At 35.0% G+C, this 19,987-nt stretch overlaps 4 protein-coding genes and 1 long non-coding RNA gene across 10 annotated transcripts in view; 3 read left to right on the top strand and 2 right to left on the bottom strand.

The window, feature by feature from the left end:
• The window catches only part of LOC111196674 (gastrula zinc finger protein XlCGF49.1-like), a 238,905-nt gene extending 232,578 nt beyond the window's left edge, over positions 1–6,327 (top strand). For both annotated transcript variants that reach the window (XM_049478357.1, XM_049478356.1), the window contains exon 2: positions 2,210–6,327. In XM_049478357.1, coding sequence (XP_049334314.1) covers positions 2,329–2,931 — 603 coding nt within the window. In that variant the 5' untranslated portion in view covers positions 2,210–2,328 and the 3' untranslated portion in view covers positions 2,932–6,327. The remainder of the gene's footprint in view (positions 1–2,209) is intronic.
• LOC125801167 (zinc finger protein 484-like) overlaps positions 1–19,987 on the bottom strand; it is a 634,928-nt gene that overhangs the window by 60,481 nt on the left and 554,460 nt on the right. The window lies entirely within an intron of this gene.
• Positions 1–19,987, top strand: part of LOC111188977 (NACHT, LRR and PYD domains-containing protein 12) — a 900,554-nt gene that overhangs the window by 533,070 nt on the left and 347,497 nt on the right. The gene's annotated exons all lie outside the window — the stretch shown is intronic.
• LOC111196387 (NACHT, LRR and PYD domains-containing protein 12-like) overlaps positions 1–19,987 on the bottom strand; it is a 798,826-nt gene that overhangs the window by 599,669 nt on the left and 179,170 nt on the right. The gene's annotated exons all lie outside the window — the stretch shown is intronic.
• The window catches only part of LOC125801623 (uncharacterized), a 71,242-nt gene that overhangs the window by 48,665 nt on the left and 2,590 nt on the right, over positions 1–19,987 (top strand). The window lies entirely within an intron of this gene.

Here is a 19,987-nt window from a genome sequence, read left to right as displayed (position 1 = left end):
ATGCCTACAGTGTGTAAATGGCGCACGCTGAATTAGGGCTGACCCACAGTGGCCCTGCATGAGATTTGTGTGCACATGCCAAAGTGCAGGTTGCCGACATATAACCCATACCGGGTATGAAATGGTGCATGCTGAATTTGGGCTGACCCACACTGGCTCTGCATGGGAATTGTGTGGGCATGCTAAACTGTGCTTTGCCCACATATATCCCACACTGGCCCTTCAGGGTGTGAAATGGTGCAGGCTGAATGTGGGCTGACCCACAGTGGGCCTGCCTGGGATTTGTGTGGGCGCATCAAAGTGTTGGCTGTCCAAATAATTCCCACACTGGGCCTACAGGGGCATTAATGCACTGGACCAGTTCAGGCTAGCCCACAGCGGCCTTTTATAGGATTTGAGTGGGCCAGCCAATGAACAGGCTGCCCACAGAAAACCCATGTTGGGCCTGTTTGGAATTTTAATGGGCTAGCCCCTGCCCACAGTGCCCGCACTTAGCCCACGAAGGGCCGATGTGTAGCTTTTTGCTGGCTAATAATGCACTCCATATATGCAGGATTAAAGTAAAATAAATTATACTGGACATATACATATATAAAATGTCTCTAGAAGATATATAATAGGAAATGAAAACAGTGTGAATTTTTCTTTTGCTTAAAACAGCAAGAAAGTACTACCCTGAATGTGATAATTAGGGGTGGGTGATATGGCTCCATATTTCAGGGTAATATAGTTCATGATATTCAAAAATATTGGCAACATTATTTCTTACGATATTTATGGCATACTGCCTTATTAAAACAGATTAATGTCATTTCTGGAGCTGTGATTGTATGCAGATAAATTATCCCATAAATGGTCCTACACCTGAATAAAAAAAGTAATATTATCTAATTTCTAGAACATAAAAACAGGAAGGGGTAGGTCGAGACTCTTCATCAAGCATATACATTTAATACAGGCTTTTTCTGCTTCCGGTCACTGAAATTATTGTATTGAAAAACTAAATATTTGATTATAAAAGGTGAGGGGTAGAGATATACTGCAAGTCAGAAAATTATAAAGATATTTATAAGATAAAATGAGATACACTTTGTTAGAGCAGTATGACATATTTACAGCTAGTGCTGGACGATATGGCCAAAATTTATATCACGATACATTCCTTAATTTCGGTCGATACAATATAATTTCGATATCGGTATAAATATTTGGAAGGCCTCAGAAAAACTGTTAGGAATCCCTGCAATGGAAATCTGTACCTATTACTGTCTTTAAAGCCTCCTCTCATAAAAAACTGTATAATACTTTAGAAATTAAAAAATGGTCAGAATGAATTAATGCTCACCTTTATTTGCATGTAGCAATATAAAAACATGACATCTCTGTCAAACACAAACCAATAACCTATTTACATTTTACCAATATAAATAACTTTACATTACAACAGAGGCAGAGCTTCTTATCCTTTTGTAAACATATTTAACAGATCAAAACAAAAGTGCCTCATCCAGGATAAAGAATGCAGAAAGCCTTCATTTATATAAAAGGAACACGATATCACCGTCAAATAAACAAACCTATATCAACTATAAATAACTTAGATACAACATAAACTACATAAGTGCTTCAACTCCACTTTCTGGCACAATTGGGAGCAAGCTGAAGTTTATCAGACCTTTGAAAGCCGAACCACTGAATTAGACCTGCCTCCCTCAACTATCTCTCCTGTTTAATCACTTGTGGAAGCATCAGGTGTGCTCATTCTGCATCTAAAATCAAAAATTCTGCATCAGGGCCGAGCCTAATCGAGGAACTCGGTTCGGCCGCACTGCGCTCCGCTCGGCTTCATAGCGGGAGGTTCTAGGTGTGGACCGGAGCGCAGCCGAGCTTCAAGTTTTAGTAGTATGGATTATAGTGTAAAGTGTGATACTACTAAAGTAGTAGTATAACACTGTATTCAGTGCTCAGGACAGCAGCAGTGTTTCTGCTACATACATTTTGCAGCTGCAGCCTGCTGACAGTCAAGATACAACTACATATTAAAATGTCTGTGAATTTATAATGGGATAAAAGTACTGAAGCCTTTATTGGAGTATGAAGGTGTCCCAGTATTTTTCTCCATATAGTGTAACTAATGTAGGTAATTCTTTTTGGTTAATTGACCTGCTTTTATTTTAATACACAACATTTTTTTTCTTTGTTTTTCCAGAATAAACAACCAGGATATTTAATAAAGAGCAATGTTAAACTGCTGAAAGAGGTGAAGCACAAGCCGTCCAGAAGAATCTCCTGAAAACGCAGAAATTGTTTGCTGCATTTCACAGACAGATGGAGCCAAGTCCCAACATGGAGAAACATCAGCACTCTGTCAAGAGTTTTACTAAACAGAGTGATATCAAAAAACACCAGCGCATTCACACAGGAGAGAAACCACATCACTGCTCAGACTGTGGGAAGAGTTTTACTAAACAGAGTCATCTCAAAAAACACCAGCGCATTCACACAGGAGAGAAACCGTATTACTGCTCAGACTGTGGGAAGAGTTTTAATCAACAGAGTGCTCTCAAAATACACCAACGCATTCACACAGGAGAGAAACCGTATCACTGTTCAGACTGTGGGAAGAGTTTTACTGAACAGAGTCATCTCAAAATACACCAACGCATTCACACAGGAGAGAAACCGTATCACTGCTCAGACTGTGATAAGTGTTTTACTACACAGAGTAATCTCAAACTGCACCAGCGCATTCACACAGGAGAGAAACCGTATCACTGCTCAGACTGTGGGAAGAGTTTTACTAAACAGAGTAATCTCAAAAAACACCAGCGCATTCACACAGGAGAGAAACCGTATCACTGCTCAGACTGTGGGAAGAGTTTTACTTTACAGAGTGAACTTATATTACATCAGTGCATTCACAAAAGATAGAAAAGTATCCCAAATCTGTTCCTCTGCCATAAAAATGCAAACCTTAAATCTTTCAGACAGCCAAAAACACCTCATCATGCACAAAATCTTCACTCTGTTACAAGAACTTCATTTAAAAATGGCTTTTTACAGGTTCAGAAAAATGAATCTTATCCAGAGATGATGTTTACTGAATTTCATGCTGTGTTTTTATGTATGTTTGTATACCTACATTAGTTAATGCCTGCAGAGCTCTTCAACACTTAGTGTTGTGTTTTAAGAAGTTTTTACACACAGAATCATAAATGGTACCACTAACAGCATAAACTAGGAACATACATTTTTACAATTTTTTCAGTGATATGCTGAATAAATAGTAAAGCGATGATGCTAGCTCAGAGTAAAATCGTATATTAAATCTCAGCATTAGCTTTAGAACTAATAATAAACAAAAGTGAGGATTTTATCATTCTGGGACATTTTTAGGTTTAAAAATTGAATATGCTTTGCCATAAGTAGGAAATGATCATTTGGTCAACTTATGTCATTTACAGCCTTAACACATTCTCAATTGTTTAAATATAAAAACTTTCTTTATTTTTTCCTCCACTCCACATTTGTAGTTTGTAGTTGGAGCGAGGGCACTGCCAGTGTTTGCTCCAGATGTTAGATTAGCATTACTTAGTCTTTTAAAATTTAGATGTCGTAGTTTAAAGGAGTAGAGTATTCTTAAGAGTAGAGAATATTCTTAGCTTGCAACAAAAGGCCAACAAAATCCTTTTCAGAGTTAAAAAAAAAACAAAAAAAAAAAAACGGTCTAGCTGTAGTTTCCATACTGAAAGCAACACTCAGCAGGCTGTGCAGCAGTAAGACTGCAGGATCCTTGATTCCCTCTACTGCACATGTGTCAAACACAAGGCCCGCGGGCCAAATGTGGCCACATCCAAGCGAGAGCTTGTAAGATCTTAGTGTCTATAATAAATAGGTCAGAAGCGTTCTTTGACCAAAAACTACATTTCCCACAATGCTTGTCGATTGTATTATCCGCGAAGTTACGGCTTACTGCCACTACACGGCAGTGTAGTCATTGATGTGGAAACCCTGCCGGAGGGAAGGCGTAACTTCGCGGGTGGAATTGAGACATACAAACGTTTATCCCATAATGTCCAGAAAAAGAGAAGTTGATGCAGACGGACGGTTGTGCTTCAAGGCGAAAGACCGGTATGCCTTTTGTGTTACGAAGAGTGTTACTGACCAAAATAAACGCTTTTTAGAAGAGATATAAGTTCTGTGTAAATATTTATAAGACAATATAAATATTAATATTAATAAACAATCATTTTAATAAACATCACTGTGACAGCGCTAGTCACAGTTTCACCACAGCAAAGGACGAGGACGTGAATCACTTATCTAACCAGCCTGTACTGATTTCTGCCCCCAATAACCCTTTCAATAACCTCCAATAGCCTTTAATAGTCTTCAGTAGCCTTCAACAGTCTAACCTTGCAGCCGTGGTGTGTTCTAAACTCCGTAGTTATAAACATCCTGAGGTTAGCAGCGCGCTAACTGACCTGTTTATAATGTTATCCGAGCAGTGACTCCGTGACGGCTGCTGTTAGCTGCTTGGGCTGAAAGATGAACTGTAGAGAGTTGTATTATTCGGTTAGTGGGGTTAAAATCTTTATTTTCTACACAGAAGAATTTTAAAAACTGTAAAAACGCTCCAGACTGACTCAGCTGAGCCCTGTAGCCCGTGGCTGGGCTGTAGCTCTGACTGAGTAAAGACTGCGGGCTTGTGCTGCTGCTGCTGCAGCTCCCACTAGTGGTTGGATGAGGAACTGCTAAATCTGAGGAAATGCTAAATCTGTCACATGTTCTTAACAGCTCACAATGTTTAATTTTATGTTTATTAAGCCTTATTTCAGTATCCAACGTTTTGATCAAAGTTAATAGAACTTGTATTTTATGTCATTCCTATTCACTTGAATAGTTTGGTTCTTGATTGATGGAGTTTTTGGATTTCATAACATGACAAATTAAAAGGATTTATGTTAATAGAGCAACAAGCAAACATTTTTTTCCATGCAACTGTAATATTTGATTGAATAAATAGTATATTGAGAGTTATTTAACATTAAGGAGTAATTACATTCATTTTATATCACATTTGGTTACATTTTATTACATTTATAAGTTACATCTGGCCCTCAGTGGACAGCCAATATGCCAATGTGGCCCTCGGCCAAAATGAGTTTGACACCCCTGCTCTACTGGTTTTCTCATTGGTCTATGGTTCAGTCAGTCTGATTAAAAATCTGCAAGTTAATCTACAGGGATATTTGGTTGTGTTGTGTTGCTAAAGTTATATACTCTGTTATCTTTTCCTTATTTGGTATCATTTTGCTAAAGGTTTTTTTTTATATCTCTAAAGGTACTAAAAATATCTAATCCATTTACTTTATTGATTGTTTTATCCAGTACCAGCTATTATCGTTGTTTTACATCACCTTATGTATTTACTCATATTCATATCTATGTGATTCAATAAAAGGCTTTTATATTGCAAGATCTGCAATCTTATCTATTCTTTCAACTTAAGCATTTAGCCAAAAGCTTTTGTACACAGCCAAACATACATTCAAGCAACCACTATATACAGTGCCTTGCAAAAGTATTCGGCCCCCCTTGAACTTTTCAAAATTTTGCCACATTTTGGGCTTCAAACATAAATATATGATTTTTTGTTTGTTTTTTGTGAAGAATTAACAAGTGTGTAAGAATACGGAGGAGTTTTGCCTTACTATGTTCATTGTTCATTGATTAAAGGGTTAATCTGTGTGTAACTAAATCAGCATTTCACTTAATCAGTATGTTATTCAAGCATTTAGCACGATTCATGATGATTCACATTGTGACTTAGAATGTATGTATATTGTGTCCTTGTGCTCAAAGCAAGGCCGTTTTTCTTGCAACTTAGCATGATTGATTTTTTTCCAGCAGAACCATGAGTTTCTGTACATGTAATCTATAGTCTGATAAGGTTGGGGTGACCGAGTTCTCGGCTGACGTATAGGATGAATAACTGCTTATCAGTATCAGGATCCGGGGGGTGTGAGGAGCCTCCTCACACACAATTAGACTGAGGCCAGGCGAATGCCTGTATTTATTGTCTAGGAAGAAGAGTAGAGTTGGGCGGGAGAGCTTCTCCCGAGAGGGACTACAGAGCCACAGGTCCTGTTCACACAGCCGAGAACTCTGGAAACCCCAACTTTTCTCACCTTTGGGGTTTTCCTCTTATTTTCACCTTTTTATTTCAATTCAATTTTTCAATAATCTTTTTACTCAATTTTTGATGTATCCAAAAAAACAGTTTTGCTCAGAAGATTCTTTGAATAAAATCTGACGGAACTACAATTTTGGACTGGATCTCCTTTTCTTCTTTATGACGTATCATGCCAGATACATCATAATTCGAACAGTAGATCAATAATCTTTCAATCGTGAAGTGGAACGAAATTTATTGGATACACATTATGTTGAGATACTCAGTATTTTGAGAACATTGGTATTTAACTGACACCAATAAATCCATAACTCCTGCTATTTACTTACATAGAAGTGTTTTTTTTCTCAGTAGCTCAGTCGCTGTGAAAAGTGGAGAATAGTTTTGCAATATATTGATTATCACTGAATCGCAGTTTTGAGATATCTCCGTTATCATTAATTTACCACTTTGCTCAAAGGTGCTGAAAAAAAACTTGAAAATGGGCCTTGAAAGTGCTTGAAAAGTGCTTGAATTTTACCTTGTAAAAGGTGTTTGAACCCTGTGTTTAAAAACCCCAGCAGCACTGCTGCACCTGATCTACATGTACCAACACAACACACACAAACACGTCACCACATTAGTGTCAATGCAGTTTTAAGAAATATTTATCACGAAAATAAAGCTCTCTGGCGCTGGGAATTAAATATACAGGGTAAAATTTAGGCTAATCGGATATGCAGGTGTAAAACTAAACTGTGAAAAAATATGTGTGTGAATATGTGTATGTTTATACCTACAAATCTCAAATGTAAATTGACATAATATGGACCATTAAATGACGGTAACAACCTGACCGTTTGACACTTAGCTAATCTGCATACCAGTAGGAGAGAGCAGAGATAGACTGGCTGTGTATGAAACGGTAGGCAGCTACCACAATCCCTCATGCCTGAGCTGTTCATATGTTAACACCCACTAAATGCTTAACCCTTTACAAGTATTAATATGAACTTTAGGAAAAAGAGTATAAACAGAATTGCCCTTTTTTCTATTGTGAGTTAAATGAAGTCACTGCTGCCTATTCTAATAAGCTAACCGTATGACTAGCTTGACGAGCTCTGGGGACATTTTTACATGGGATGTGTCTGAAAGATCTGTGGAAAAAAAGACATTGCTTAAATTAATGAAAAGTATTATTACAAACGTTACAAAATGACTTTCTGAGCTGAAAACAAAAAAAAAGAAAATATGTTTTATAAAATTTATAGAGATATCATATATATCCTATACCCAGTTTATATACACATTTGGGACATACCGGGGTTGGACAATGAAATTGAAACACCTGTCTACAGTCACTCAGTGTTGGATCTTAGTTTGCATAAAAATAAATTTATGCCAGTTTTTACCCTGAGCTCTGGCTCGCTTCTTTTTTTTCCTCCTTTTTTCCTCCCTGTATCACAAACTCTTCTAGTTCCTCCCTTTACCCAAGTTTGATTTTAGGAAGTCTTTTACGTACACTCTAAAAAGAAACGTGTCAAAAATGACTCAGACTGTGTCGAATTTTAACACATTGTGCGAGTGTGCTCAGAGACGACACATGTTGTGTTGATTCTGACACATCCAGTGTGTAATCCAATTTTACACACTAAATGTGTCAGGCTAATGAACTCACAAATGTGTCATTTTTTACACAACTTGTGTTGATTATGCATAATCAAGATAATGTATCAAATATGTTAAAAAAAAAGCATGAAACGAATTAATTCAATTCCATTTTTATTATCATGCCTATATATGGTTCAATTTTCTTTTGGAATTAGCAATGAATTAACATTCACGTGTTTGTAACATTTTAAATGTAAAAACAGTCATGTTTGTTACAGTTCAAAATCAGTTTTGTTTGGTATAAGTAATAAATTAACTCGATGTTTTTTATATATTTTAAATGTAAAAACATGCATGCTTGTGACTAATTCATTGTCTTTTGTGATAATGAACACCTAAAAACAAAAGTCCAAACAGTAAAGGGGTGTATAAAACATAGCTCATATAAAATTAGTCACAATTGTTCACTGTTCTCACGTATTTTTAGAAAACCTGATGAATAACATTGAACATCAGTACAGAAATAAAATTCCCTTTTTATAAAAACAGAACTACAAAACGTGAGGCTAAACAATTTGGATCTTGGATTCAAGTACAGCTTGTCTGTGTTGTAAATGGCTAGTACATCAAGAGGCCTAACATCTGAAGCATCATCTAAGCTGATCATTTCATAGTCATTGGTTCGCTTGACATATGCATAAAAATGCTCATCAAAGTACTCAATTGAAAGAATCCAGATAAACATCAAAAAGGACTCAGCATCAGCCCGTGGTATGATGTGAATTATCTCACCAAACAAACATTCTCCACAGTGTTTGGTTTTAAGTGGCAGCACACCACCTGTTCTATATGTTAGGCCAAGTACAGTATGTGAAGTAACAAATAGTGCACGGTGGTACATGTTAACTGGCGATCTCTGTAAAGATGCTTAGTAAATGATTTGATGTTGTGGTAAGTCCTTGGACAACCATCCTGGCTGCAAATAAGAATGAAGTTCAGTCCCTTTGACAATGCATGTATTTCATGAAGATGCCAAATTAGCTTCTTTACTTCTGTGAATTGTGACTGTCGACATTCTGGACAAGGGTACATTATGCTGTGAATTGTGATGCTTTAACCTTCGAAATGAGCTTCAGTACCTTAGCTTTCCGGCTAGTTGAGAGAGGCATGTCATAGATGTGTTCAAAGAAGCAGAACATGGAGCTTAGCTGACATGGATAGGCCAGGTTACACACCCAGTAGAGCTTAAATAGCTTGTCCACAGCAGATGTCAGTCCTTCTTCAAGGGGAACAGTGATTCGGTCACTCTTTCCAATGATGACATGTTGCTTTGCGGCAGCCCTCAGATTTCCAACACAGATTAGCTGGGGCTGGTGGGTCTGTGAAGGACAGACATCACAAAGAGAAGCAATGCTGCTTCCAGCCTAAAATGTAACCAAACAAAAGAAACCAAAATTTGAGTTTAATCAGTTGTTACTGCAAACATTTACTAAAAATACAAACGACCGATTTAACAGTTTCTAAATTTTATGTTACTCCAGTTAATAAGCATGTACACAATTACATACTGTCACACTTGATTAAACTAAATCAGCCACCTTCAATGTCCTTTATGATTTATTTGTTTACTAAAAAAGGCAAAATGTATCTTATAATAAAATTATTCTAGATAGACAAATCGATAGATGGACTTACTGGAACAAAATCAACAAGGAATGTTAATGCAAACTTCACTCAACAGCGACTCATTGCGACTGGTGGCAGAAGATGTGTAAGGACTACAAGCATAATGTAACACTTCTAATCTGAAAATGAGACACAGACACAAATAAAATAAGATTACACAGAGGCTGTAGCATTATATGTGAAATCTAATGAGAGTTATATTTGAAAATATATACCTTCATTCTGGTTTTCCATGTCCTTAAGAGATGCAAGATCACCTGTCTCCATGATGGCAATTGCCTTCAACTTGGGAATGATGGTAGCCTCCCATCTTCTTAAGAACAAATCTCCTTTTCCCTCAAACATTTTACCAAACTCTGTATCAAGCTTTTAAGAAACAAAAAAACGAGACATTTTAATTTAGGTACATAATACCAGCTATAACACCCAAATTGCCAAACTGAGTTCCAAACAGGCCACAGACCTTTTTTCACTTTTATCATAAATTAACTGACTGAGAAATTCATATCACCTCCATGAGTGCACATGTTTTTCAGCTAAACGGTGTTATATAATAACCCTTAACAATATTATCAAGTTATTTACATTACACATGGCATAAAACTGACAGTGAGCCCTAATGAAAAAGCAAAATGTAATGTACCTACCAGAGTTGGCATATCCAAGAAGTGTAGGTATTCCTCAAAGATTTCAGACAGGGAGGGGGAATGTTTGGCTATCCATGATCTGCGCCAGGTGAAGGTTTTCTGCATTGCTGCTTTGATCGATGAAATGTTGTCTGTAGAAGGCCTGAGCCTTTTCATCAAGTTGATCCACTCACTTGTCCCACTACTATGGAGTGTTTACCGTTTTTGGATTTTTGGATCACCTCTGACATGGCTGCCTCGTGTATGAACATTGGACTGCCTTTCGACTCTGGTATGGTCTTTGCCTCCAGGTATCTGTTTGCTGGCGTTATTTACTCTTTGCTGTTTGACTTTTGTACACCCTGTGGGGTTTTAATAAACATCTTAACTGGATCCGCGAGTGTCTGTGTTCTGTACCCCACCATGACATTCTGAACACTGAAGGTGTTTTGTTTCTGTGTCTCCCTCTGCTGGTATTTGCAGTTCATGCTTCACCAGATTTCACTATTTTACCTTTAATACGTTTCTAAAATGTAATATTTTTATAAAATTGTTCCATAATTTTTGGCAGATTGGTGAAGCTTTGTTCTTAATTTGTTTCTATAAAGGTGGAGTTTTATGATTTGTGTGTAAATCACTGCTGTTGCAGCTGTTTTCATTAGTGCCGCTTATTTTTCCTTTACTCTTTCTTTTCTTAACCCCTTTTCTTAAACTCTTTTAAATATTAAAATGTGTTTTCTGCTTTAATAAGAATAAAAAAGGGTCTTTAGTATTTATAAATCATTACATTTACCTTTTAATAATTTTACACATTATCCCACTTTTATTGGAACTGGAGTTTTGCAAAGTAAAGCAGATTATAATGAGCGTGCACAATATTGCATTCTAATATATAATATAATCAATTATTTGACATCATATGTAGTTGTTTTTATTGCACAGTTTTCTCCACTGCGGGCAATCCCTATAAATATTTTCTAAGAGAAATTACGTTAAAATTACTAGAATAAGAATGAATCACATCATTTTTTAAACAATTTCTGTAGGGGTGAAATGCATAGATTATATATGTTTATAGCTACCAGTATTGCCAAAACACAAACTGTGAAATAAGAATTAATCTTTACTTTTAAAAAGTAACATGATTATCTGTCATTTGTACACATAATTACTGTCATTTTGTGGGTATATCATTATAAAATACAGTTTATAGCTCATAACAAAATATGCACAAAAAACAGTAAGGGAGGTGAGTAGCAGAGATGCAAGAAAATATTTGCAAATTAAGGATTATTTTCTGGCAACCCTGACAGACATTTCCTTTCTGTCTAAAAACAAAAAGAACTGTTATGTTTTATGATTTTAAACTATACTGTACAGAACCTGGGAGGCGCAATGGATAAAAAAATAAAATAAAACACAGAAACCAAACTAAAACACAGTGCATAACCTCCGCGAAGCAGCAGAGGAGTTAAAGGCTCGGCTACAGAGAAGCCAACACAGCAAAATCTGGACACTGTATTATATAACTGTAACACTACAGCATTAATAATCAGCAGGTTATAAATGTAGATAATTGATGGTAATCACAGCAGCCCTGTAACAGATCATGAGCAGAAAATGCTCTTTTCCCTTTCTAAACTGGCAGCCCAAGTAATTAATCTAATTTTCCCTTAAAATACTATGACTTTAATCTCAAAGTAAACGGTTCAATTTTTTTTGTGACCCTAAATGCCATTATAGCAGATATAAACAGCACTGCAGACGTGTGTTTATTCTGCTTTTGTGCACATGAGATAAAAAAAAAAATTGTGCACATAAAAATCTTTCACTCAAAATAAGAAATCGTTCACTCAAATTAAAAACAATCATTCACTCAAAAAATCACTTAAAATAAAGAAATCGTTCACTCAAATAAAAAAAATCATTCACTCAAAATAAAGAAATTGTTCACTCAAATAAAAAACATCGTTCACTCTAAATAAAGAAATCTTTCGCTCAAATAAAAAAAATTATTCACTCTAAATAATGAAATCTTTTCCTCAAATGAAAAACAATAATTCGCTCAAATAAAAAAAAATCATTCACTTAAAATAAAAAAATAGTTCACTCAAATTAAAAACAATAATTCGCTCAAATAAAAAAAATCATTCATTAAAATAAAGAAATCGTTCAATCAAATTAAAAACAATAATTCACTCAAATAAAAAAAATCGCTCTAAATTAAAAAAAATCATTCATTAAAATAAGAAATCATTCGCTCTAAATAAAGAAATCGTTCGCTAAAATAAAAAAATAATTTGCTTACAATAAAGAAATTGTTTGCTCAAATAAAATAAAATAATTCGCTCTAAATAATGAAATTTTTTGCTCAAATAAAAGTGATTCGCTCAAAATAAAGAAATTGTGCGCTCAAATTAAAAAAATCATTCGCTCTAAATAAAGAAATCGTTTGCTGAAATAAAAAAAAATTATTCGCTCTTAATAAAGAAATAATTCGCTCAAATAAAAAAAAATCATTTGCTCTAAATAGAGAAATCGTTCACTCAAATTAAAAACAATAATTCACTCAAATAAAAAAAATAATTCGCTCTAAATAAAAAAGTTATTCATTAAAATAAAGAAATTGTTCGGTCAAATAAAAAAAATAATTCGCTCAAAATGAAGAAATTGTTAGCTCAAATTGTTAGCTCAAATAAAGAAAATCATTTGCTTTAAATAAAGAAATCAGTTGCTGAAATAAAAAAAATATTTGCTCTAAATAAAGAAATCTTTCCCTCAAATAAAAAAATCATTCATTCAAAATAAAGAAATCATTCACTTGAATTTAAAAATTCATCCTCTAGAAATAAGGAAATAGTTCACTTAAAAAAAAAAATCGTTCACTCAAATTAAAAACAATAATTCACTCAAATAAAAAAAATCATTCGCTCTAAATAAAGAAAATCATTCATTAAAATAAAGAAATAATTCGCTCAAATAAAAAAAATATTCACTCAAAATAAAGAAATCGTTTGCTGAAATAAAAAAAATAATTTGCTCTAAATAAAGAAATTATTCGCTCAAATGAAAAAAAAATTCCCTCTAAATAAAGAAATTATTCGCTAAAATAAAAAAAATAATTTTGTAATAAACTAATAATTTTATTTATACAGGTCTATAACATTTTGCAGGTTAACCGTTTGGTCCTGGAGTTTTCCCATCATGTAAATCCTTATTTACTTCAACAATTTCTTCCTTTGTAATTGGTTGATATTGACGAGAGGTCCCCTGCTTGTAATTTTGGACAGTCTGATAAAAATTGTGATTTTTTTTGTTGATTCACATGCTCACCTCTAATCCCTTTAATAATTTTCATTTCTCTTATCATTTATCCGTTTAATTACATTTCCTGTGTTTCCTGAGTAACTATTATCCATACCTGCTTAAAGTGGTAAATTTAAAAATGTTTGTTTATTTTAGACAATTCTGACTTTAATTTTAAAAGATTATCTTAATCTTCTATAGTTTTATTTCTTTTGCTTTGAATTTCCACATATTCTGCTGTAAGTTTACTGTAATATTCATTTTGTTCACAATTAAATTTTTCACATTTATGTACCAGAAACATTTTAATCCCATAATTTTGCATTAGAATGGGTTTAAACTTCCACGTCTTTAGTTTTTCTGATTTTTAGTAATATTTTTAGGCACTGTGTGTTTCCCTTCCAGAACCCCCGTTGTTCTCTGATTCCCAGATTTAATTTTACATGAGTTCAGTTCTATAATTTAGGACTTTTATATCTTTAGTAACATATATTCTATCAATGCGTGTTTTAACTCGAGAATCAAAATGATTAAAGTCTCTCTAAAGAGGAAAAAGTTCTCTAAAGGAATCTTGTAGCCCATGTTATTCATACTTATCCCAGTAATTTCCCTCCTCCTGTAATATTAACTGTATTATCTGCAACCCTGTCTTTCAGACAAGTCACCACATAATACTACAGAGAAAACCTACAGACAGGATTTGATAAGATTTTTAGAAATTCTATTTTTATTTTCTAAAAGACTTTGATGTCCAATATGTGGTGTCAGGAAAGTTTTGGGTATACTTTTACATTTTTGATAAGGTAATAAAAAAAAATGAAATGCTTCCTTGTATCTTTTACAAATTTTGCACCTTGTTTTTCAAGACCCTGGTGAATCAGGAAATGTAGAACATGACTGATTTTATATCACCAGCATCCATACACACACTGTAAAATCCAAAAATAACAGTTTTTTTTTTTTTTTTTTTTTACATTTTTGTCAGCATTTGATGTTCTCAACCGGAACTTAAATAATGGAAATAAAAGACTGGAGGTGAATTATTGTTTCAGTTCAGTTTAAACCCTGATTTATCATTGTGCTCTATGTAAAACTTAAGATACAATGATTTAGAGTGTAGTTGGTGCAAATCACATGAAAATTAGCATAAAATTGCATCTGCATAAAGGAGTTATCGTCATTTTCTTTTGATTGTGGGACCCGTCCTTCATATTTCTCCACTTTCTGATGATTCGCTTGACCAGTCGCTTTCATCTGAACTTCCATCTGAATTTGATTCTTCACCCTCTTCATAAAGCTCCTCTTAAGACACTTATTTTTTCCGCTTCTCCACTCTGGACTGATTTAGACACTTGCTCTTCCTCTAGTCTGAACACAAAGTACAAATGGCAGCGTTGTCTCATTCAACTCTAGTCTTAGAAAGGAACCGCAGGTTATTTGTTTAATCCGCACTTCACTCCAGCAGCCACAATGAACAGAAACACAGACTGCTGTTAGGCTCCGCCTCCAAATGAGTGAACGTACACAAGGCAGTGATAACCAAAATCAAAATAATCATTTAACCAAATGATCTACAGCATCTTTACGTAGTTTCACTTGATACTTCATACCACGTTCCACGATTATCCACTGGTTTAACTGCAGGCTTCAGAATATCACAGCAATGTTTTAAATATAAAAGTGTCATAATCAGAGATGTGTCCAGTCCAGAATTTTACAAGTGTCTTTACATCCATGCTGGTAGAGGAAAAAAATCTTTCCAGTTTTGTTGGTTGGTAGAGTAAAGTTGAGGGAGAACATGGAGAGCTTTCTCCTGCATTAAAGCAGATCTCAAACTCTCTTCGATTAGACAGACTTATGAAGTAGTAGATATCTTACAAAGTAATGAGACTGAAGACTGAAAGAGGAGCTCACAGACATGATCACGGCTGGGTGCTTCTCCTGATCCAGAATCTGATGAAGCGGTCGCTGTAGGCTCTGCATGATATTAAATTCTCTAAACAGTAACATTTTAATAACTCGATCTTGAGCTGTGTAAACATTATGAATTATAAATTCTATTCTAGTTATTATAAAAAAATCAATATAGATTAACCTTCCGGGAATCAATTATCTGTAATTAATTATTTCAAACAATTGATTATAGAATAATAAATCAATTCCATCAGCTTTACATTCTCCAATAGAAAAGAAGGAATAACCATTATCCCACTTTTTTGTATTTTCTATATCTTCATATGTATTCAGTTTCGTTTCCTGTAAACACAACACACCAAAAATATACTTAATTTCTCATTCCTGTTCTTTTTAGACTGAATCCCCCAACATTGCATAGTGCAATATTAAGTCAGACAGAGGAGATAAAGAAATGTTTATTTATTTTACTTTTTCTTAGTGTACTGTTCATTCTGCTTCTAACCTCCTTTTTTAGGTTTTCTTTTCCGTTTCTTTTTGTTGGATGCAGCAGCCCCTGTGCGTATGTATGGTGGTAGATCTGGTCATAGATGGAAGAAGAGGTGATGAAGAAGGAGGAGGAACTTGGTTTGCTTGTGTTTCGGCTGCTGCAGACTCGTACTCCTCGCTGCTGTCTCCTTCAGACGAGGTGCTGGTGTTCGGATTTCCTCCGTCTGTCTCTCTGCTGCTGCTGCTGCTTCCGCTGCTACTTAAATCTTCATGATGACTCATTTCCATCCTCTACTCTTTCACTTCCATTGTAGAGAGCTTCACTTGGACCTGGTTCCTCCACTGCGTCTGGTTGAACTCGGTTTGGGTGACTGATCGTTGGACGTGTTGTTAGAGGGATTTAATTTCTTCAGAAACTACTTCCTCTTTTTTATTTCCACTTACTGTCCACACAGTCACCATTATTAAAATACACACCTAACATTTTTATTTGCTCTTTATCTGGAACATCAGCTCTGAACTTCTTTCTTTGATCCCCAATCCACACACATTCAGATTTAGCCATATTAAGCTTTGCACCAGAAACTTTTTCATAAAATGTATAATATTCCATTATAATGTCTAAGTCTTTTTTTGTTTTAATAAAAACTGTAATATCATCTGCATAAACTGTGATTTTAACTAAATAATCTCCTCTTTTAATACCTTGTATTCTTTCATCATTATGGCTAGAACGTAAAGGGCAGAACTCAGAGGATAATCTTGTTTTATTCCTCCTATCGGCCTCGGTTTTTGCTCCACTCATCCATCAAGTTATTCTGAGTTAAAGTTGAATTTTTAAGAGTGCAGGTACGTAACAGTTTTAGATTTTATCCTGACGTAATTTTTTTAATCTGACTTCATGACCAACATTCAACCTGAAATAAATTTCTATTGACGTTGGTGAGCAGCTGGATAGTGAGGGTTTTATCCTCCAGTTAGACCAGGAGCTCACCACTCACCCTGCGACTCCTATCATGTCCAACTGGAAGTCCTCATTTACTTGTTTTTATTAAAAAGAAATTCGCGTAAAATTTCCCGTATTATATTTAAATAAAAATATATATATTATTGAGGAGACAGGGCACTGACCGCTCTGTGTCTCTTAACCAATCGTGGAGCCGGTTCAAGGAGAAAGTCCCGACTTTCAGGAGAAACAGCCAATCAGCTTGCAAAGGAGAGTCAGTGTGGGGAAGCCCCCCGTCGCTGTGAGTTCAGGCAGCTCGTTGGAGCAGCTGATGTTAAAACATATCTGGATATACAGCGATTTTTCTAAAAGAAAGGTAACGGTAGGCTTATCATGGAAACTATGATGAAAATTTTCTGATAGCGGCTTAAAAATACTCGTCTCCGAAATAAAACACACAGATTAAACCTCTTAAAATAAAAAAATTAAAGTTTGTGACTCAGTTTAACTAGAAATGTGGAGAGGAAAGAAATGAACTGAACTGATCAGGGGTGGAGTGATCAAAAGAAAGAAGTATTAATTAAAGATTATTAATTGTGTAGGCCCCTTAGGACTAATTTTTACTGATGGAACCTATCTGGTCCATGTCCTTTTAGTAAAAGCTCATGATACTATTTTTAGGTCACCAACAGTCATTTTGCAGAATTTGTGCACCCTTTGTTCAATTTTAAATCCATTAAATAAAAAATATATATCATATAAAAGAGTGCATTATGCCAAAAAAGACATGAAATCTTAACTTTTTTTTATATCTAGAAAAGGGTTTTTAATTTGGCTGTATTAAAAGAATGACATATGTAGGAATGTCCACAACATTTCAGATTCTGATAATCAAGTTGTAGTGTAAGTGTTTCACATGTGGTTATTTTAGATTTTTTTTAAACCTGTCTTAAAATGTAAGGGATACTGAACCTTCGTTGGGCTGGTGGGACGGCTTTAAGTGGACAGAGGAAAATATCCCTTATTTTTAAATCTAAAACTTGACAGGTATGTAAATCAGCAATTTCTGAACAATATCACCACAGTTTTTGACATATGTTTCTATAATTTACATATATTTGACACACTGGACCAAAAAAAAAAAGACCATGTCATGTCAACCACCCTTATATAAAATGCAGAACATCTCAAAGACACTAGATGGAGACAGTGCTCCTTTCTCCCAGCATTATTATCACAGTGTACACATGTGAAGTATAGTCACATCAGAGAACATAAAATACCAACTGTTTTTTTATTTTAAAATAATTATATTTAAGAGGTAAATGAAATGATTTAGTGATGTAAATCACTGTATCAGTGTGAAGTTGAGGTAAAAGAGGTGATTAGAAACAAATTTTCTTTAGTTTGTTTATAAATTGTTTATTTATTTTATTTGTTTTTTATTTGTTTAATTGTCATTTACTTTATGTAACCCTTAAATAAATAATGACAGTGAGCTCAGGCTGTTTAATGCGGTCAAAGAAAACAGAATCATCAAACTGAAAAACTCATGAAAACGTTATAAAATGTGGGTCAGAGCATGCGCAGTGCGGGGATTCAAACATTCCATTCAGCCCTTTGATATCATTGGCAGACAATAGCCAAAAACGAACAATAGCTCCGCCCACCCAGCGCCTATTCGCTGTGAGAGAGCAAGGGGGCGGGGCTTAGAGTGAGAGAGGTTTGACGCAGTGAAGGAGAGAGTGAAAGTAAGTTCAGTCTCCTTCATTAGAAGAGGACAGAAGTCCGGATTCACTCGGTAAGTTCAGAATTTAAGAGAATGTAGAACAGAACCGTGTAGCTTAAAATCAGAACCGGTTCTAAAGGTTCCTCAGATCCAGAACCGGTTCTTTAAGATCAGCTCAGTGTCCGATTCCACTGGAACAACCAGGATCAGCATGGAGATCTGAACCGGGCCTGGATCAGACCTGGACCTGGTCTAGATCAGACCGGCTGGAGAACAATCAGCTGTAACAGATCAATAATGCTGTAAACTGAAGAGAAATGCGCAGATATATATTGATATTTATTGATCACAGTGTAGTTTATGCTGTTTAAAGCGCATTACTGCTTAATGTGGGCTTTGATCTGTTGGGGAGATAAAAACACGGAGCTGCTATAAAGGCGTGTTTATATGCAGTAGCGCTGTTCAACCAGTGGGGCAGCAACGGAGCTCGAGATCACGTGGTTGTTTTTAATCCTGCTGTTTTATATTATACTTAAATAATCTCTCTATTCTGATTCAGTAACATAATAATAATATTATTAATAATAATAGAACAGTGTGTATATTTATAATGTTGTGTAATGCAGTAATATTACTACTAATAAATTATAATAATTAATATTATATTATTATAATATAATAAATTATAATTAATTAATTAATTATAATAATTATAATAACAGTAAATGTTTCTGTAATCTGTAGAATAATGTGTAATGAGGGTAAATCACACTGTTATGTATCGTTCTCTGTTTGTTTTGTTTTGTTATTTTATCAGGTTTTGTTTAATGCAGTTCTGATGATAATGTCATTATTGTAAGAATAAAGGTTTTATTGTAACGGCTGATCTGTTCTCAGGGGTCGGTGTCGGCAGTGTTCAGCTGTGTGTGAATGAAGAAGAGTAAATGATGGATCTTCAGAACTCCAGCAGTGGAGGAGGACCTCCTGTCCTAAAGTGAGTAAATTAAGTGATGGGTTTAATATGTAAAGTAGTTTTGTATTGTAATGGTTTCAGCTCTAATCCTGGAGCTGTGATCTGCATATTTTACAGTTTTAAAATATTGAGAAAAGAGTTTCTCCTGGACCAGAGTCAGAACCCTGTGCTGTATTTAAACACAGTGAAACACTTAACAAACCAGCCAGTTATTCTTATAGTAGAATGTGATTCTAATCTGTATTTAAAGTACATATCTGCCTTTAATATCTAATAGTTAATATTAATAATATGTTTCCTTCTGGCACAGTAACAGTATTAGGTGGTTGCTGTAGTGATTTTATGCTGTTGCTAGGTGGTTGCTATGGTATGGGGTGGTTGCACATTTATGTTCAAAAATATGGTCCATATATTTTAACATAAATGTGACGATTTGCTCAAAATCTGGATCGGATTTGTCTCTAGTGAAAGTGAACTCTGAACCAGATCCATTGTGAGGATCCGTCTCGGATTTTACCACACGCTGTCTGGG

This window comes from Astyanax mexicanus, chromosome 4, assembly GCF_023375975.1.
Source record: "Astyanax mexicanus isolate ESR-SI-001 chromosome 4, AstMex3_surface, whole genome shotgun sequence".
Lineage (NCBI taxonomy): Eukaryota > Metazoa > Chordata > Actinopteri > Characiformes > Acestrorhamphidae > Astyanax > Astyanax mexicanus.
The sequence above is the reverse complement of the archived record's forward strand: the minus strand, read 5'-3'. Positions and strand labels throughout refer to the sequence as shown.